The sequence below is a fragment of the Opisthorchis viverrini genome (assembly GCF_000715545.1).
Source record: "Opisthorchis viverrini unplaced genomic scaffold opera_v5_149, whole genome shotgun sequence".
Classification (NCBI taxonomy): domain Eukaryota; kingdom Metazoa; phylum Platyhelminthes; class Trematoda; order Opisthorchiida; family Opisthorchiidae; genus Opisthorchis; species Opisthorchis viverrini.
In genome coordinates this window covers 619,576-641,561 of record NW_008751804.1, presented here as the reverse complement: position 1 = coordinate 641,561, position 21,986 = coordinate 619,576, and the positions used below count along the sequence as shown (strand labels likewise).

The 21,986-nt window shown below is 39.7% G+C and overlaps 1 protein-coding gene across 1 annotated transcript in view; it reads left to right on the top strand.

The window, feature by feature from the left end:
* Window positions 1-21,986, top strand: part of T265_06819 (hypothetical protein) — a gene marked incomplete at both ends in the record, with an annotated part of 91,798 nt that overhangs the window by 31,744 nt on the left and 38,068 nt on the right. The window contains 5 exons of the mRNA XM_009172193.1: window positions 7,671-7,932; window positions 10,848-11,278; window positions 12,394-12,514; window positions 13,482-13,627; window positions 15,589-15,849. Coding sequence (XP_009170457.1) covers window positions 7,671-7,932; window positions 10,848-11,278; window positions 12,394-12,514; window positions 13,482-13,627; window positions 15,589-15,849 — 1,221 coding nt within the window. The remainder of the gene's footprint in view (window positions 1-7,670; window positions 7,933-10,847; window positions 11,279-12,393; window positions 12,515-13,481; window positions 13,628-15,588; window positions 15,850-21,986) is intronic.

Genomic DNA, 21,986 nt, shown 5'->3' with positions numbered 1-21,986 from the left:
TTTGAGAAGGGTCTGGTGGCTGTTAGTGACCACAGCCCCAGAACAGTTTCTTTCTTTATTACGTTAATTTGAACTGTGATTTTAGACCGGAGCTTCAATGACAACCTGTCGGTCATTTACAAGTGGCTCGAGGTGATGATACCATTGTTTTAATTTTCGGCTTTTTTTACGAGTCTGCTAACCGACGGGTTTTTACAAATACTGTTGTTACCGCGGTCAACGAATACGAGATATGGTTACACTTGGATACCTAATTGTAAAATGAGTGTGGATACAGAGTGTGAGGATTTCTCATGTGGCCACAGATGTGAAACACAGTAACAGGTAACTCCCGAACTCTTGAATAAAAGGCGGTCGAAGGGATTCCACGTACGCATGTAAATTTCTGAAGCCAGTGGTGGCGAGTGAGCTTTTGTACTACGATTTCCGATTTTTAGGTAGGGTGTAAAAGAAATTAGGGACTAAATGGCTCAAATAGTTGGAGCGCAAATTTACTGACCGGAAGGTACGTGGTTCGAACACTACCTCCGCCTCTCGACTTCCCCTGTCTAGGCTTGGGCAACCTAGCAATATTCCAGACCTCGTGCTTCTTTCGGGTGGCATGGCAGTTAGGCACCGAAAGGTGTTACACCTAAACGATTTTTCGTTGTAGAAATGTGCATCAGCAAGCCAAAGGAAATATTGTTCATTAAGTTGAGGCACATGCGCAATCGGCCAATCGTCGAAGTATTCTCAAATTCATTTTTTATGGTCTTTGGTTGCAGGAAAGTTATTGCGAATCTGGTCTGTTTGCTATGAATTACTTGATGGGTGTCACGAGTCAACCCAAAGACACCCCCGTTTATTAGACTTTAAAAACGCCCAGAAGGCAGCACACTTCCTCTTTTCTACTCATCCATATCACATCTGAAGCTGGCATTTCTCTAGCTTGCTAACATGGAATGCGGTTGTTTCACCTGCATGTGAAATCTGCAAACTGAACGATTCTTAAATCCTTTTTGGTAGAGGCTTCTTGCCTGAGAATAATGATCATGTGGACTTTATGTTTGGAAAATACATACATTCTCACTGAGGGCGCCATCTGTTGTAATCGGACGACTGTATATTATACTTAAATGCAAAAGTCAGGAGGCGTTTACGTCCATTATATTGGATAACCAAAAAATCACGTCCCAATCAATTGTACAACGGGAAGCCTAATTCGCGCCTGCCAAGTGACAGTTGGTGTACAAATCGACCACTCACTGAACCTGTCCTGTCTTGGAAACAACTCTAGTCCCAAAAATGTTGACGGTGTCTCTAGGCTTCTGGCGGATAAAGACGAACGTGGGGTTATACGTGATGGCAAGAAAAAGAAGACATCCACAACTAGATGGCAAATGCTAACGGATGGACTATTCCGTCGTTTTGGAAACTGCCATTTCGTTTGAAGGCTAAGAGAATGTATTTTCTGCTCAACGTGACAAAACCCTCCCACAAAACCAACATTATCTTACAGTGTTTTAATTTTTCCATATCCCGTATTAATGAACACTGAAAGACAGACGGAAATTTTGACTCGAGACTTCCAGTCACACGAGGGCAGAACCATTGATGAATCATGTGCTACATGATTTCGTGTAAATAGAACGAGAGAGACAGATGCGTACGAGAAAAAGATTTTGGATATCTTGAATAGAGGGCATAGGGTTGAGATATATCTTAGTTTGACATAACATACCCTGTAAGCTTTTGTTGGATTCTAGCCACGTTTAGTGTACTGGAACTTCTCTCAATCAAATTTGATCGAATTTCTTCCATAAATCTTGTTATCATTGTGTTATCACCGTAAAAGAGGGAGCTATGTGAGGAAAGCCTGTTTGTTACGAGGAAAAGATGCTTCCGTCTCCAAACGATTGTTTTAGTTTGGAATAATAAAGTTTAGAATAAAGTTGTTGTAAACTCTTCCACTACCCATGATCGGTTTTGACCCTCATGGTGCCCATCAGGTAGGTGAAATCCCCGAGATTCCATCAACCTTTATAATCTATTTGAACTTGGACTCATTTTGATACATGTATTTCCCTTGACATAGCAATTGCATGTTGCCAGTAACATCCAAACAGGTGCAACACCCGAATAAAAACTCACAGCTGGACATTCCACTAACAGGTGTTTTCCCTAAACGGTTGGTGCAAAAACATGCTCAGCATTAGGGCTTTGTCGGTTACAATAAGTGGTATTAATCAACTTGTCCACGTGCTTTGTTTAGAAATATAAATTTTTGGGGTACATTTGTAAGCAATCGTTTAAATTGAAAAATACCGATAAATATAAAAAATGAAGGCCGTCATCAATATTCTACCTCATGTGGGATAAAATGATGCTGAGCTACTGACTTCAGAGGACGAATTTGGAAATACAACAAAAAGGATTTGGAAAGACAAGTTAAATACTTAGAATTAAAACCCCTTTCCAGAGCTACCTTGATAAGCCTAATGTTTTTAATTTGGGCTTTATTTCCCTTATTTTTTTCTGTGACTAGTGAGTCCACAGGCTTAGGGTGGGAGCTAGTTTTTTTTCTTTTCCACTGTTGTGGAAATACTGAAGCACTGTTGGGACATATTAGCAGTGAATTCATGCTCACCACCCTCAGAAAACCAGTCGTTGTATTTAGGTATATAGTAAACCGCTTCCCGTCCTTGAAATGGCAAATATCTATAGTGCCACATACAGTTAACTAAGCATTAGCCACAGGAATTACCAATCATCCGAATGTACTGGATCGCAATCTTCCTTTAACTGAAAGCAATTTTAGGTCTTATCCATTCAAATTAACTGTATTGTTGCGTATGCTTTCCTCATGAATGATTAGTCCATGTTTTACAGAACCCATTCTAAGTAGTTCAGAAAAGGGATAAAATTCGCTCAATGTGTGAAACTTCCGCTTGAGGAGTTGTTACTTAGACAGCTAGTAACCAGTGACCACAGGGTACGGATTCCGCAATCGAAGGATGAGTGGTACCGTTTTCTGTCTTAAGGCAAGTTGATCATTCTGCCAGGCAGGCTCTCGTGGTCGAGCGCTTAAATGGTCACATTACACACTGAAAGATGGCAGGCTCGATTCTCCCTTGAACTTCTTAAGATGCGCATCGCTGGTTCTTTGCAGTAAGAAAGAAGCAGCTGTACACAGCTCCGCTGCATAGCGTGTCTTGTTTACAAGATGAAAGATTTATTAAAAATTACCACATCTCCTCACGTTGCCATGAATCAACAACTGATCCAGTTGTAACTTAGCAGAGTGATCGAGCGGCGTAACATTTGCTTCTAATGCCACTGCTAAGTCATCTAATTAGTGATTCTTTTGCTAAATTACATTATAGGGAAAGCGAGGGAACACTCATTTTATTTCTGCTGTCAGGCTCACCATCGTATCTCAAGCAGATGGGCTGGCAATGATATGAGAGTCTTGTGCTAAAAGCGGGGTTCATAAAGTCATTTACCTATGGATTACCTGGCCTGATGAAATTAGCTGTCCTTTTTAGTTTGTTTCTTTGCCAAAAAAGATTAGTAACATAACTGGTGTGCTGTGAAATTATTTATCTGTCAATCATCTGCAGTTTGACTCGACCGCGTTATCTTCTCCAATATAACTTTCCGAGGTTAAGTCAAGAGCAGTCATAAAGCCACGGTTGGTTTACAACTGTGGATCTGCACATTAACCAATGAGCAGTCACAAGGTCAAATGATCATTTGCAAGACTTTTGTCAGCATTTCGAGAGAGCAAAACCATACCTGATGAAGAACTGTCTCTCACACTTTAGTAGTGCACGCACAACCCAAGAACTACTTGCTCAATGGAATGCAGTGAGGAACTAGGTGCAAAATTTCACACGTCTTTAAGTTTCGTTTTAAGTAAGCAAGTCCAAATACCATCGTAATTGATCGAATACTATTTCAAAGCGATGATAAAAATAACCAACCAGAGTTGAGCGTGTTTGCTTGTGTAGTGACTATACCCAAAACTTACGACTGGGCGAAGAGTGTTTCCAAATTTACTGGTTAACTATTGGATACTTCAGCTTTTTGTTTCGTAATCCGTCTAAGCCTTTCCTGCTCAGTTTTATGTCCGGAATCCTATTGAAGTTTTGGTTTAATGACTTTCAGAAAACCTCAATACGACTGTACAAATAGAACAGAGGGTTATGCGCGCGTTAACATGAGAACTGAGAAGGCACCAATAAGGAATTGTTTCCGTGGTAAAGCTTTTAGAAGCTGCACTGTTCGGCACTGCTTGTAAATGTGAGTATAGTGCACTTGGAATAAAATAATTAACACCACAACAGAATACGATAAAAAATTTTGCTTGCCTGATTCATATGCTTTAAAAGCATCATTGTTTAAATTCTGCATGCGTATTTGAAAAAAAATCGTTCTGAGTTCTGGGTGAACCATAAAAGAACTTAGCACAAAAGGGGAAGTAATTTCCTGAAACTTTGTTTCCAGAACAGCATGGCTGCCCAAATGAAATAGTATTTGCTGAATTACAAAAGTTTTAGAATGACGGCTCAAAATGGCTTTGTGGATATTGCATGAGATTCATATATTGTTCGATTAGGATATGTTGACCAGTTCTGTACTAAATTTATTTTTGTTGACTTTATTCCTGGAATTAGCTATGGCGGAAATTGAACAAATGATGTTTTAAGTAACTGTCTATTGCCTCAAATCCAAGGTGTGATTTTCTGTACTGGAATATTTCACGAGAATCTGAGTCCGTTTCCACAAACCCAAAACCAGAAACAACACTTATGCTGAATTCAGTCTGTTCGCTTGTGCCTACAGTTTTGAGAGGCTGTAGTCCGTCAATTCGTCCTCACACAGCTGAAAGGTTTATAAAGTTCTGTCTGAAAACGCGTGCCTCAAGGGCTCATAGATAACTCGTAAATGCACATGACTGATGATTTCTATTAAAAACCACGATGCCGAATAAGTAATGATACTTGAGTGGCAACTGATTTGAATGAGGTGGGAATGACAGCGCTTAATGCCCGAATACAATCACTGTAGTGGTTGTATTAGTTATTTACCATAGAGCAAGCTTGTGAGTAAAATTTTGGCGGTAACAAGTTGCAAATTAATAAATAAATTCAGTCATATTCGCCACGTTTTATGTACATCGCACAATATAGGCATGGTTGCTGGGTTTTTCCTACTGGATGTATTTCTTTCAGTTTCAGTCTGTCGGGCGGTTTTGCTTCAGCACATAGTTAGATATTCAAGGCATCGAATCCCGGTAAAACTTTTAAGAATCCACTGGTGAAGTAGTTTTGTGTTGAAAATGGCACCTAACTGGTATAAGCTTCTGCGCACGGTCTATTAGCAATTTTCCCCAATTATATGTAAATAACGAACCGTTTGGGATGATAGCCTTGGTGCTACCTAACTACTGGACACATGCCTTCAGTCACAATCAGAACACTCAGAATCTGTCCCGAATCCGGTTCGCTCTGCAGCTGTGGCGATTTGATTTACAGAAAATGTTACACAATGCACCTAGGACGATGACATTCTGTGCTGACCACATTTGGAGTCCAGTAAACAGACAAAAAACGTAGTTAGCTTCATATGTGTGTACGGCCGGTTCTGATAATTGAATTTTTCTAAGCTAGGCATTTACGTGTTTTCTGTGGAGAACCTAAATCAGCTTCCTGAAGATGTGAATCTCTACATATGAATATCGAATTTTAAAGTGATAACATATCCCATATCTATGGTCACTAGTGTGTTTGTGACCTTTCATGAAGACATGTTGCTAACAGCATGCCATTTCATTGAAGCTGCGACAAAAAATGTTCACCACTCCAATGAATCTAGTATTTTTGGAATGAAATGTCACTTAGCAGAGTGTTTTACATGAAAAAAAAACGCAGTTGTTCAAGGCCTTCCTGAGAATAACATTTTTTAAATGAACTTAATCACGGAGGATCTGGATTGTTTGTGATGGATTCCGACAAACAGAAAACTATTGCGAACTTTTCGGCCAAATTGATCAGATAAAGAACTCAGCGAGTCATACGGCCACGTGCTCGCACTACCAATGACAGCTCTTAATGGTGCTAAACTATCAGTTTTGTTGGGGAAGAGCCTGTTTCGTCAGACATTTTTATGAGTCCATTTTAATACGGGTTGCAACATCACACTTGACCGGGGCTGCAGGGAAGTTGTCCTGAACTCGTCCAATTTCTATGAAGGATTCTATTAGCAGTGACACGGCTCTGCAATTAGAGTCACTGTAGTTTTGAAGGGGTGTTCTGTATCACATAGATAAATGATTTGGATGGAAAGAATCGAGTACGTACACTTAACTGTATACCATAGATGTTTATGTAAGGCTTCTTAAGGATGGTAAAATGTCAAACATGGCTAGACGCGATACTTGGATATGCCATTAGTATGGCAGTCCATTAGGTGAAATACATCTAGCCAGACAGATTTTGTCCATATTAGGTACTTTCTTACATGGAACTTGCAACGTATGTCGTCGCCCAAAAGAGTGAATGGTTTTCTATAGAGGAGGGTGTTGGTAGCTCAGGTATCGTAGATGGTGGTCGTTGGCTTGTTCGCTGAGCTGGGCAATTTGATTGCAATGCGTAGCGCTACGCACTACTACGCTCCACAAAAACGCACTGATGATGTCACCTCGATTGGTGATGAAACGTTTGCAATCAAATTGTCCAGCTCAGCGAACAAGCCAACTACCGCCAGAGTGAATGGTGTTTACAGTAGCAGTACTGTATTTTTTTTTATGTTACAGCTGTCGTAATTCCGAATATCTTAGCTCACACTGGTGGACTGACAGTAAAAAGAGTAAATTACTGCATATATTTCACACGCCGAATTCAAACTCTTACGGTATTTATTAAGATATTTGTCACATAAAATACACTCAGTGAGTATACAAAACTCCATCACTTCTCTACATCTCGAGTTCTACAGAGGAATTCCATTCCGTACTCTCAATTACACAGTTTTGTTCATAATAAAACAAGCAATCTGTTCACCCATCATGCAGGAGCTCCAAACCTGGGAATTAAAATTTATAGCAGTCTGAACAATCAGAAATGAGAGAAGTTTATACGTCGTCCCACACTATCATTACGAGAAAGTATTCTAATGATTGAGTCGTAGAAAAGCCCAGGACCTCAAAGCAACAGTCATCTTAGGGGATTGATTTAAGTTAAAGGCAATACAACGCATGGAAATCAATAAGTTCAACACCGTATGCGAGCAAAAATAATTGTACAGTATTTTCTAACGGTCAGACAAAATGCTCCCCATAGTTTTTATATTTTGATTGTATTTTGATTGACAAGCACTTCTGTCTGCAGAAGTGTTCATTACGAAGCTTGAGTGAAAGTCCTGCCCAGAATACTCAGATCTGCCAATAGAACACCTTGGAACTCAGGTACGCTCTAGTCAAAAAATGACGCTGAGCGTATTTTCACTAATCAGTTATCGGTTGCGCTTCATTCACTCGCTAAGTTCCGACGCCGAATATTATTCCCATAAAATATGCAGCTATTTTTAACATACCATATTAGGCTTTGTAGATTCTTTTGGCCAAGCTGGTAACGTTTTGCCAAACTTCTAGACACGTTTAGTTTTGTTTGCCTTTTTAAAACTTACAGACGCATATTTTGGAGACATCGCGCTAGACGAGGCCGAGTCGCAAGAAATGAGGTTGAAACATATGGTCCTTTCTGATCAGCCAACACAAATCTGGGATGTTTCGGATTCAAAAGATCACAGTAGGTCGAAGACTTATGATGATCTGCAGATTCCTCCTCTCCCTATGAAAGATATGAGTGAATTTTCCCCAGTCAGCCAACCATCTTCCTATGTACGGAGTCAACCAGAACCGGGAGGTTTTTCTGGAGGAACGGATATTCGGTGAGATAACCATAGATTACTTTTGTTATACTTGATTGTCACATTCCTGTCCATATCACTGGTAATGGGCAGTTCTCCTTTTCTCTTGGTACATTCATTCTGGCCTCAGGGGAACTGGAGTATGAGGAGTGTTGGAAACAAATTGGTTTGCATGTGAATGGATTTTGAGGGTATTAACATTTGGGAGTGCAAACAGCATCTTCGTGCATGCATCTTGTACCGTCTGTTTCACTTTCTTTTTTTGCTCAAAGACCTTAGACCAATCAGCCCACTTACGATACTTGGTAATTGTGGTGAAACACTATGTTATTTCAAAACTGGGTCAGCGTTCCAAACAGTAGCTTACCCACAGGCAGTCAATTCAAAAGTTTGAACTTGCCAAAGCGCAATATACCTGACAGAACTTTTTTTGAATAATTCTCATTTTTCACCATAAAGGTAACCCTAATCCTGTCATGAATTTTACGTATTGACCCCCCATATCAGCTGTCGAGTATAATTATGTTCATAGCTTTTCAAAAATGCTGACAAATGCTTATGATACTTGAAAGCCAGGCCCGGTTTCCATGACCGGCGCAGGCAGTTGCAAAATACGGTCATTTGAAAACGATATTTGAATGTAAAGTCTCTCTTTGGGACATCTTGAAATGTGGCAGACTTTGTGGTTGTTCCCAGTTAATTTTTCCATTTGTGTACAGAACGGTTTAGGGAATAAATCAACCGAAAAAGTTAGTGGCTATTAAACAGCGTTTAGATACAAATACCGTTGAGGTGACTAATATATGGTGCAAATTGCCAGCATTCTCTTTGCCTACTAACAGATGGCTGGACCAGAACCATCAGCTTTCTTTCTATTTTCCTCAGAAACTAAGTCAGAATGTTTCATTAGAATCTGGTTGTAAAAGTATATATTTTGACTGCTCGTTCGTACAGCTGATCAGCTTCAGATGGTCATCCTCACTTTGAATTAAAGAGGTGACTTACTGTCCTGACCACGCAGGAATTTCCTGCATCAATTACTATTATTGTTATCATAGTTGCACTAGATTGTCAAAATATTTCGGGTATCGAATAGTGGATGGTATTCGACATTAAAGGGCAATGGCGATCAAGTCAAAGGTAACTACTGAGGAACTGCACGATATCCTCCACCTATAGAATTACAGAGCAGTTAGCTAGCAGACTGCCAATAAAGAGAAGGTCAAGCGGGCGCCGCTGTTGTTTTAGTTTTCCATAATAAATCCAATCTCCCTCTGGAATTTTTTTCATAGGTTGACGTAGTTTAAGCATAGTAGGTCTTGTCGTATCTTTGCGTGTGTTTATTGTTTACGGGTACAAATTTTTAGCTTTTATCTTGATATGATGCTTATTTATCAAGGACTTTATTCCAAGAGTACGTGGCACAACTCCGGGATAGTAGTGTCTGTCTGAAAGGCTTTTTTAGCCCCTTTAGAGCACGCTAGTCACTTCCTGTTCCAGTGGAATTAGCTGCTGCTCCAACCAACTGATCGTAAATACTCCAATATCCAATATCCCGACGCACAGTGAAGTTCTGCAAAAACAGTGAACTCACTCTTTACACCAGACAGTGTTTAGGTCGCCGGCAAACGTTGTTTTACCACTCATTTCAGCCGACTTAAAAGCCCAACCGGGTTCCGATGTTCACATCCTTCAATCAAATCTGACTTAACAACTAATCAGCAGCTAAACACTTTATGTATTACTGTGTTGCTACCTGTAAACATCAGGTTAAAAACAGCTTCATTTTTCAAAACATAAGATAAAAACTTTTATCTGATGTTTAAATAGCGATCAGGTAGCCCCATATATCTATTTAGTACTGACAAGTTCATCCTGAAAATTGTCACTGCTGACCCTATTTTCGATCCTAGTTCAGTGCCACTTTAATAAAATGGGTGAATTGAGTGACGATTCCATGCACGCGCCCGAAACTTCAGGAAGAAATCTGGATAGATGTAACATGACCGCAACTAATAAAACATGCATCCAGTTTGAATCTAATCATATCTAGAAAAGACATAAGTGTTAGCATCAATGTGGCAGTTGAATCCCGCAAAACCGGCTATATCTTATCTTCTTATTTAATTTCAGTTCATTTTTGAAAATAATTTGCCTTATCAAACCTTGCCACACATTAAAGAGAGTGCTTGTTCAACAAATCAAAGTGCTGGTCTACCATGCCTAGGAATTTTTCTCAATGATTGACAGTTACAACCAAATATGCAACCGTTTTGTAAACCCAACATGCATTTATTGTCAGCGTGTAAAGAAACTTAGTCTGCCTAACACCAAGATTCGTTCGGTAGGAAAGATATTCGGGATGTTAGAATTTCTTTTAAGTATTTTGAGGATGAAAGTGTTGTTTGCAGCTTGAAGTTGCCCGGATTAGCATCAAAACAAAGTTGCCCTCAGAACACAAAATGTTACTTGCAAGTTATATTATTTTCCTTTCCAAAATTCAAGCTGATGGGTTGCTTTCTTGAGAATGAAAAACCTGTCATTTGAATTAGATTGCATGTTGACAGGATGTGTAATGTGTTCCACACCAACTAGAAAACACTGATTGTTCGAGATCGAAATTCTATGACGTTATTTGTGTAAAACCTCTAAACTGAAGCAAACGCTGCGATCCTTCCAAGCTATGATTTAAATTCTCATCTCGTGTTCTGTATTTTCTACTAACCTCGATTCGCCGTAAAGTATAGCGTAAGTTCAAAAGGTTTTAACGTTTATTTCATCTTATAGCAATATGGGGATGTATATTGTTTCGCAGCAACACGAAGATCACTCTCGTAATCCTTCGTTTTAATTATTTATCAGTTTTCTACTAGTTTTTATGATTATGTTAAAAGTTTCGGACAATCATTTCAATTCTGTCGTTTCCCCAAACAAAGCCTTAGTTACGAGGCAGAAGCTCGACACTTGAGGAGGGAACTACATAAACTGAGGATTAACTGGATGCGTCGGAATGGTGTTGTCGATAACGAACTCCGGAATCCACGTGTGTTCAGTACACAATCATTTTTACATAATGATGTTGCACCAAGAAAGCTAAATCCCAGGCGACTTCGGCGATACCGACGCATACTATCAAGACTTCGTATGCTACAGGAAAATTTACACCTCATGGATAAAAGACAACGACTGGAACAAAGTAAACTCGAGACTTTGCAGTCCACAGATAACGCAAAGCCAACAACCCCCATTCGGCCAGTCGGAAGTACTCAAAAGCGTGGGCGCCGTGCAAAGCGCGCAGCTACAGCTTACGCATCACGAACTTGGCCCAATGGTGTGATACCCTACATAATCCAGGCTAATTTCACAAGTAAGTATGCTTATTTCTAACTCAACCATTAGTTTCATTTTGTTTGTAAGTCTGCGACTTGCTTGGTATTTTCCATCTACCTACAATGACTTCCTATTACCAGTATGTTTAAGCGATCTCCGAATCGCTTACGCTTGCGGTGTGTCCGACAAATGATTCTCCATCAGCCTAAGTACGCACCATAACGAACAACTGTGTGGGTCACTGGTGTGCTCCTTGCGCAATAAAAACAAAGAACAATGGCAAAATGAGTCAGATGAATCGTGACTAACACTAGTTTATGCTTTTAAGAACTCAGTTGCAACTGGATCTCAAGTTGCACCTGCATTCTTCTCCTACAGCGCAGTGAAGTTAGTTTGACGCAAAGGCTAGCAAATTTGTCAACTGCTGAGATAGGCAACTTTCAACATTTATACGAGGATTCTCTATCCATTTTCGTCAACGTGGCTTAAGGATTCCTCCGTTTCAAGGAACACCAACTCAGTTAACAAAAGTATACTTAGTAGGTGTGGATGTAGCACGGTAAATTTAAAGCACTTTTCGTATCTTTTAATACGTTGCGCATTTAATGCCGGAACAAAATCAACGATCTTGTCTTCAGAATATTTTTCTGGATACGGCCAATTCAGAATGATGAGTATACATTCAGCAGGGTGAAAGTAATAGCACAAAAGGTTTGCAAATTTTCAAGCTTTTTTGACTCAAATTTCACTTTCTCTAAACTGCCGTTTTGCTTTCCTTTGCATAGCGAATATACGTGAAAACAAAATGAACAAAATTCACATCGTGGTTTCTAAGAAGCTAAGCATACACTCAAGTAACTCGAAACGCGGAAACCTAAACAGCTGAAGTTTTATTTCAGTGGGCTCGAATTTCCGAGACAAACTGCTTGATGCGGATTGTCCGCACTTCTTATACCATAATTTGTTGGACGATTGTCCAAACTGAACAGATAAGTCAAAGGAGAGAGCAGCCACATAACACTGGCCAAGCTCCCCAGATTAGTTGAGAAAGTGGATTAGTGGTTATGACTTTTGCTTTTCCGTTATATTAAGCCTTCCCAAATGTAAAAAAAGTGAAATCTTGATCACCTTCAATCTTCTTTGTCTTGCCAGGTGAAACTAAAGCCACCATAATGAAGGCCATGCGTCATTGGGAGAATTATACCTGCCTGAGTTTCGTGGAACGTGAGCCACATCACAAATCCTACATTATATTTACGGAAAAGGCATGCGGGTAAGAAGACCCTCCTGCAGTTCAATTCCCCAAGCTGCTACATTAATACGATCTACCTCTTGGACTTTTGGTTCCTTACCTGTTAGTTGCACGGTCAACATGACGGAAAACAGTTCAGTTATGGAACTGCTGGTGACTAATAGGGCCACTGTCATATGGTTGGAATGTTTGCTCCATTTCATAAATTTTTCTAAAACGTTTCACCACCATTCAAGTGACGACATCGATAGCAACCAATATAAGAATGATAGAACAGATCCTATGCTGCAATTATCAACACGGAGTGGTGTGCTGTCAGCTTCTGCATAAGTATCTCTCACAAGTTGCAAAGTAGATACGGGCCACTGCGAAACTGCGCCATGTACTTTTGCCGTATTTCAATGCACACAGTCAGTGGTAAATAAATCTTATGCGTTCAGGCGATCTCGCAGTTTTCGTAGTACAGGTAGTAAACTGTGGAGTCAGCCGGTCAAGATGTAAAAGCGTAATCACAGGTGAAATGTGCTGCGTATTTAGTCAGTTAAATAAGTATTAGGATCGTGTATTATCCATTTAAGATCCAGGTAACTCGACCATATCATAAATCTGATTACGTCTCATCTAGTGGTACCACCACCTCATCTGGTTTTATTGGACGGCCATAACAGATCAGAAATAAGAAAGTCATAACTGTTAGTGTTTTGAATATTTAAGAAAAATCAAACTGCATGCACAATAAATAGTGCTTTGGTGCCTAAGCGCGAGCTTCTTGAGACTACAAAAAAGAAAACAACAATTGATTCAGATTGTCTTAGCGTGCCAAATTCTATTTGACACATATTTGTTTGCGTAAACTGGCGTCGCGAGATAAACCAAAAAATCAAGCGCTTTGATCAAAAGTAGACATTCGTATTTTATTAACTCCATGCACGAGGACATCTCGCCGGTATTTTAAAGCATCACTCTTCCACTGCCATCTCTCTCAAAGCTGTTGCTCTTATGTCGGGCGCCGTAGCGAAGATGAACCTCAGGCGATATCAATCGGGAAAAACTGCGATAAGAAAGGAATTGTGATACACGAGCTGGGACATGTCATCGGATTCTGGCACGAACATACTCGTCCGGACAGGGACAGTAAGGTTTAAAACTTTTCCATAAAGCATGTGCATTTCTATGCTTTTACTATATTACTTAGCTTTTATAAAGACTATAAAGGCTAACGTTTGCTTATTCTAAGGTCGATCCATTCTGGCCATAGTAACTCCGCAACTTATTCCTTGTCATTTATTATTGAGGTTGTTGCTGTGCGGAAACATCACGTGCAGTGTGCCGTTAGTACATTGTGGTTGCAGGTGGTTAGGAATTTCCAGAGATCTCTCTCTTTGCATGGAATGCAGAACCTAGTTGCTCTGTTGCATTTTTATTCTTGTGCTAAGCATTCAGATTCACCACCCACTGGGAAATGCAGCGAAAATGATATGCGAAAAGTACCGCCAAAATGTGCGGGCAAAATGACTGACAAAATGTTTTGAAGTAAATTTTATTGCTGGGAATGAAAAGTCTTCCTATGGTGCTCATATAAAACAGTGTAATGGCTGTTCATAAGGCAGCCTGTAAAACAAATTGTTAGAGGACTTGAAGAGAAATATTGAGAGAAACTTGGGACTTCGCCCACCAGATGAGTCCAAAAATCGGCAAAGCCAGTGGTAGGCTGTCGAGGTGCTCCTAGCTACCTCATGAGTAGCTTCCTGCATGAACCTATACTGCAAAATCTGAAACATTGCACCGACTGAAAAAATTCGGTGACCTTCTTGCTGCAGATTTAGCTTAATGGTATCATAAATGAGATGTTCACTTGAGATTTGGGTAGGTCTTTAGTGGAAACCAAGTTAGTAAACAAATTATAGTATCTATCGAAATGCGTGTAATTTGGATTCAAGAAAAATTCAGGGGTGACTTAAACTCAGAAACTGTGCTTACGTGACGAGTCTCAATAATGGTGAAGCCAGTTAAGACAAATTTAAATCTTTGCAACAAGCAAAAATTTGTCGTTTAGAACGTACATTCAAAGTTGGACGCTGGGCATTCCAAGTCATTTTTTGGAGGAAGTTTCATTTCCGAGGGACACAAGTATCCATGCAAAAATTTTAGTTTTCTTCTTTCTGGACTTTACGCCTCCGCTTTTGTGACAACATATTTGCTTCATCAAGCAAGCTAAATACATAAAAAAACATGTTCATAGCGTGATTTCTCAACTTTTTATAAGATTATTCAACCTAAGATGAGGTGAAAATAAGGGGGTTGAAATTTGCCAGGATATAAAAGGTTTCCAATAAAGCCACCATCAAAAAGCTTGGCAGAGTTTACAACTTGGATACTCAACGGGATGAGTTATTTCTGTATTTTCCCTGTCAACATACCTTCATGTTCCCTATAAACCGTTCAGTTAAAAAAATTCGATAGTCTGACTGCAGTCCTAAGCTGTTTCAATATAGGTAAAAGTTTGACACCTTTCTTAGAGCTCGCGAACTCTTTCGGATTTTATAACACCTGTGAAAATCTATTTAACTACCTCAATTTCTTACCAAAGCAGTGGATTTTAGTTGTAACATTTCTAGTTTTGTTTCAGGCCACTATGAGTAGTGAGCAAGATGTGGTGAGATAAATAGTTCAAGGCCAAGTCAAGAGGTGTTGTAGTTGGTGGACAGTAAACGTTCAACAATGGAAAAAACAATACGCTCCACAACTGTCCATGCCATTTCGGTCTAGAGGTTTTTTTATTAGAAGCCTTCACATAAATTTAATGAGAATAACTCCCATTTTTCTACTAAGGAACCAGATATTTTGGAACAAAATACTGGGTGTGCTAGGCGAAATGATCAAAAGCTGACTAATACTGCTTCACTTGGATAACCGTAAAACTATTATAATGTAACGTTTCGCAAGCGAGTTGTAAAAACTAATCTATGTGACGCTTTTTGAATAACTGCAAAACGACGGCAGTCGTTTATTATTGGGATACTTTAAAACGCTGAACTTATCGTCATCTTTGAACTCGTGACTGGCAGCCTAAAACTGTCCCATTCTTGCTTCAGATCACGTGGACATTTTGCTCGAAAACGTGGTGGAGGGACAAGATTTCAATTTCAAGAAAATGGACCCTGGAGAGGTGAATTCTTTGGGTGAACCGTATGACTACAGCTCAATTATGCATTATGCCAAAGGGACATTCGCCAAGGCGAACAAGGACGAAACTATACGTCCAAAAGCCTGTTGTCCAAGGCCTCCGATTGGGCAAAGAATTCAACTCAGTCCAGGAGATGTGAGACAGACAAACAAGTTGTACTCTTGTCCAGGTAAACAAATGCCTCCAACTCGGGCCTCCATTTCTCGATTGCATAAACGTAGAACGTATGGAAGCTAATGTTTGCTAACACTAACCTCAGCTTCTAAGTATATGCACCGGAAGAATGTAGTTCACCCAGGTCGAAACAGACGTGTGACAGAGGAACAAAATATGAATAGTTCTATACTCTTGGCTGGTATGGTCAACTTAATTCACGGGGATGTTTCCTGAAATAGTGTTGTACGAGGTGTTTTAAACGGTATGGCGTCTAACCTCTTATTGTCCAAAAAGCTGTTGAAACAATGCCACTTAGCTCAGGCGCCTTTGCCACATTCCAAAAACTTATTCTCGAAAATTTTGTAGAGTATTTTTACGTCTTTTATGCGCTCGATAAATGCGAATAGAGGAAACATCATCTGTTTCATATCAGTCTTTTGATTGGTATTTTCTTCCGCAGTTTTGTTGGTTGAGTGGTGTTTTCTTCCTAGGCTCATTAGAATTCTATCTTAAATTCAACGGCGAAAATTATTGCAAACAAAAGGGGTGCGATGTGATTATGCATGATCAGATTTGCCACTTTGCCTTTGACAGTAAAAGTTGGTGTGACTTTGTTAACTGAAACCTCCGAGATTTGTAATCACCTATATTTCACTCATATTGTGCTTCTTTACCTAACTAGCAATGGAAAGCTTTACAGAAGGCACTATTCATTCTAGGAGTTGATATCATAGATCAGGGGCAGTTCCTAAAAATGTCCTGAAGATGCGGAGTTGAAGACCTCTCTAATGATTGCTCAAGAGCCGCCCTATATTCTCTCTAAATTTGGACTAATTATACCCCTGATCAGCTGCTCAACAGTTTCGTCTTTGGCCCCTTGGCAGGAATGTCTCGGTTAAGAATCATTCCGCAAATGAAATGCTCACAGCTGATCCCCAGTAAGGGTGAGACAGCTCCTTGGTCTCTGAATATATACGAGCTTTACATGCCCAGAGAAATCTTGTTTCCCTGAACTGTTAGATTTTACATCGGATGCGAATGTGATGTTAACGAATCCCGCACTCAGCAACACTTCTGTCACCTTTGGATGTTAATTCACTATAGTCTTGGAAGGCTTATTCGCACATTCACCAAGAAATTACACAGCCATGCTCAGGAGATGTACACTTGCTTACATCTGAATAGTTGTTTATGACAGAAGAAACTCTGATTGCTTGATTATACATTTTGTGACGTCAGATCGCTTTTTAAGAGGAAATGTCATATGGGGACGAACCTGTACACTCTGAGGCTATAATTATGTTGAAACTCCGGGTCTATGCAACTCCGGAAGACGAGTCATATGAAGCTATTCGACGCACATAAAGTTATTAAAAACTGCTTATTTTACGTCAAGACCACACCCAGTTATCGAGCATAGTATGCTCTTAAAAGCTGAGAGTTATTGCACGCTTGTTTATACCGGTTGAGAGCTCCGATTCTATAAGATACTATTGGATATTCATGTCATTCTCCACTATTTGCTCTTCAACAGTGCTACCCTTCAAAATCTATAGCCGATTTGGGTTCACTGATGTTCATACACATGTTTTAGTCATGTGATCCGGAAATGACTGTCCTCTGGACGTGCCAGCACTTCCACAAATGGGCAGCGAGAAGGCGAGTGTTAGGGTGCGCAAGAGAACCTTTAATTGAAGAGAGCGTCCAGAACCAAACGATGCAGCTCTTTTGCCATTTACGGCTTAGACCAACTCATGGCTCCCCCGAGACTGTGCTGCTTTTCATGCCTTGCCCACAGTGTCACAAACAGAAAAACGGCCAAACTTTGACCTGACAGAAGAACACGAACAACATCGGTACGACGGGAGTCAGTTCAATCCACACTGCTTATGATTGAAGATGTTATAACGTGTCTGCTAAACGATATCGGACTGATTGTGGAAGGCTATCACTAGGTCTATTCCCCACTCAATTTTACTCTTTTCTTTACAGTAAGGCTTTTAAATGATTTCTGGTCGCATGGTGACCATTGTGACCCCTTGAGTAATAAACTGTTCAATGCCTGCCATCCGCCTTTCTGTGTAAAACGTGCATGATATGAGCAACAAAAAGTCTTTTAGCACCAGAAGCAAAAAATCGTTTTGTGAGTGAGCCTTTTTCAATCATGTAGGTAAATAGATGAACCATCGGTAAGTATTTCCCCGGGACCAGTATTTGGGAGTCGATTCTGTTTCGGAGTGGTTCTTAAAACATTTCTTCAAGTTTACACATCTGAGCTAAACCAAATCATTTTGATTTTGGGTAGTTTGATTAGTTTCTTTTGTCCTATCTGACTAGCATACGTTTTTGTTAACAAGCAATAGCATCACCAGTGCATTGATAAGGGATACCGACTACAAACAGTATGTTATCGAATGATGTCACTTCTGATCGGGAAGTTAATGCCTATCAACCGAAATGTTATTACGTTTATTTATTCTCGTTTACAGCTGGATCATCATGCTCATATGCTAGACGCCAAATCAGGAATAAATTAACTTATGATTCGCCCTCTGGCCCGTCTCTTTTCTCAGTTAAAGGTAGAAAATACCTGGCCCGTCTGAGCACACGGAATTTCTGGATGTACTCTATAAAGGACAAGCAATCCTCATATACCAGCCTAAATATGCATTTATTTATACTGATAAATGGGCTGCATTGGAATCAGATTAAAGTTATTTCGCAAGAATTATTTGGACCGCTGGAGACCTGAGTATGCTTATAAGACCAAAAATGTATTGCAACTTGCCGAATTTAGCATTACACTGGGCTTTTATTACCCGCATATATATATATATATATATATATACATCGCTAAATAAGTAACATCAAGGTGGACAATTCAAGAGTTAGGTTGAGTGTTCAGTTGGCTTTATTTGTTTCCCTTGTCAGAGTACTCATCGATTCCCTTAATTATAAGTCTAAAATATTAGGTGCCAACTGGCATATTAAAGGGGCAATTATAATTAGATGGCGCATCTCAGAATATTACCGAGTACTTGGCATAAGTCAACCTGTTCCATCAGAATGAATGACACTCAATTCCCACATTGCTTTCAATCAATAGCCCTAAGCGCTGCGCAAAAATAGCCAATCCTGAGTAACCCCATTGATTTCTCTAACAGCAACACAGCTTGTTGTCTGAAAACATAAGTGAAGATTTTCTGAGCGCATCAGATGCCATTAGTTTTCAACATTTAATTGTTTAATTAATTCACAATCTATTCGTAAAAAATGTATGTCTCACACCAAATGTGTGAAATTTACCAAAAAGCTGTGTTACAAACGACCAATTAGATATCGTCATAAGTTGCTACTGAATTGGAATGTATGCCATTCATCTAAAATCGACCGATCTCAACTTTGGTCACCGAAGTAACCGTTTTCTCTGTCCCTAGGACAAACTGACAGTGCACAATATTTGCCACAACATAGGTAGGAAGTGTGGAAATTTACAAGTGATTCCACGAGTCTCGTTATTCCTAGGTGTTGAAACTCATACCATATGTCCCAGTCATTAGTGATTGGACACCATCTGAAGCAAGCACACGTATATTGAGATCGTTTTCTAAACTAATGCTAAAACATGACTCCTATTTGCCGCAACACGCAATAATTATGGATTTAAATGGATGGCAATTAGGAGATGTTTATAAGTTTAGCACTGTTTACTGCGCCTGCTACGAAGTGAAGTTTGGGAAAAACAAGAATAAATCGAGTCTAATTATTTCACACATACCTCGTTTACATAATTTTGAGAATATAACGCAACAACGGCAAGTGAAATCAGAATCTGGGAGGTAGGAACAATTTGTGTGATAGGTATGTTAAACGCATCTGAAAGTACACAAGCGACGCGAATGAGCCTAAAAGATCACGCGTATTGGCTTGCACTGGAGCTCGCTCATGAATAAACTTGAAGCCGCAAAAAATCTAGATGCTTTGTTTATTTCTCATTTACTTGACTGTACCATTTCTCATTATCCAAGTTCCATGTCGCAACAGGACTAAAAATTCTCAGTGACAGACTAATATAAAATAATTTTGTCAGGGAGCATGTGTTTTCAAGACCAAACTTTATGTTCAGTGTTTGCGGCAAGTGTTAATCTTAGATGTGATGGAATATTACTTGTTCTCAAATATATATATGTGCTGTGTTGTCCCTATAATCATTGGAGTAAAAATTAGCTCCCATGTAAAAACGCAGCCCATATTATTTCCATACCAGCTGGTGGGTTTAAATTACTAGCCTGGTTTTGGGAACATAAGATTTTAAGCGGTTTAGCCAGTAGACTCCTTGTGAATGCAGTCAATGTCTTCTACGATAGGATGTTATGACCATACTTACGGTAATGGGTGTGTTTTTCTGGGCTCTCTCGATTTATTGTAATTTTCAGCGGTTTCTCTGAACGGCAGAAACGTTTAGGTGGCTTTGATGCAACGAATTAGTTAACTGACGAGACATTATGACGTGGAAATCACTCTTCTCAAATAATTTCCCAGTTCAAATTTTTGTCCAGAAGCCTGATGAAAAAGCGCACAGACTAGTAAAGATTGGGATCTTGTCCTCATCAAGTATGGAATCTGAAAACGTTTGTGTATTACCTTCGGGCAATAAGGTTATATACAATCACTGTTGGAAAAGAATTAGGGACCCCGTGTCTTCAAGAGGCGATCTTTTCAAGATGACATGCAACCCACCGGCTAGAGGTGAACTGCTTGGGTTTTAGACTGTTAGTTTTGTCGATCGTTTATGAGCGGACTGGACTCTATCAATGAATTCACCATTATAAAAATGGACAAGTTGAATAATAAGACAGACTTTCATGGAAATCATACGTATTATGAATCAGCCTTACTTTTGTCTGTTAATCTTGATTATTCCGACTGTTCAGACAGACGTCTTTCTCCTATTCAGGCACACTGCCGGGAGAAATTACTTGCGTTACCTAATTTTCATAATTCGATGGCGGATATTCAGGACAGGCGCGACTGACAGCTACCCTGTCGATGCACACTGCACGCGTATGAATTATCTTGTCTGCAATTTTATACCTGGTCTCGGTGTTTAGCTTACCGGCCGCCCCAATAATGACATCATTTTTTCCAGTTGTTTTGTCTGACATTCTTGCTGTCAAACTGTACTAGTCGGGAAGCTCCACATGGGCTTTCACACTTGTCGGTAAATTTTCGCATAATTACAAGAAGTTTTGGGGTGTGATGAAATCGTACCCATATTCTTCATGCTTAGTCAGTTCACCGTCTGCATAACTCAGATCACTTTGAATAGCCTGCGACCACGAAAAGTAACCGTGCCAAATTTTATTTTCTAATACATTTCATCACAGATACATACGAGCAAAAGGTATCAATGGGAATAATTTTATGAATGTTCATCACAATAAATGGGAAGATTTTGCGCCTATCGCCTAGGTTCAGATCACGCTTTGACCGAACATATACAATACCTGTCCTCTGGAAGAGTATAAGGCTTCAAAGGAAAACATAGTGACTGATTTCAACCAGTGAATTTGCTTAGTGGAATATAAATACAATCACCCAGCAGTAGTACGATTCCCCTATCCTTAGACATGCATCTCACGTGGACTGGAAGGCGTCTCTATTGATTCTCTGTGGAGTTTACCCACAAACATCCTAAACTTAAAGACCGATTATGGAATAGTGAAGGCTACTGGACGTCAGTACTCAAGTTGTAATAAACACATTCCTTAACCATGGTAAATAAACAGATGTTTCCGCTATTACGGAGACAAAGGCAAAACGGTTTCTGCTGAGTTCAAGAAACCGATAAAAATCCATAATACGAGCACCGCAGCTAAAAGAATATAAAACTGCATTCCCATGAAAATCATTCCCGGCCACTTTTGTACTCAAAGAGAGCCAAAGAAAACTTTGCACTATAACGATACCTAGTTCATGTCGGTTTGAAGACGAAATCGACTCAAAGGACAAACAGTCAGTTACAGAAATCACAATAACTAACTTCGTTGTTGAATTCTGCTGAAAAGAGCCTACTCGTTTCTGTGTATGTACTTGATTTTAATTCAAGATTCCGATGCTACATTATAAAATCTCTCCCGATGCCTCTCT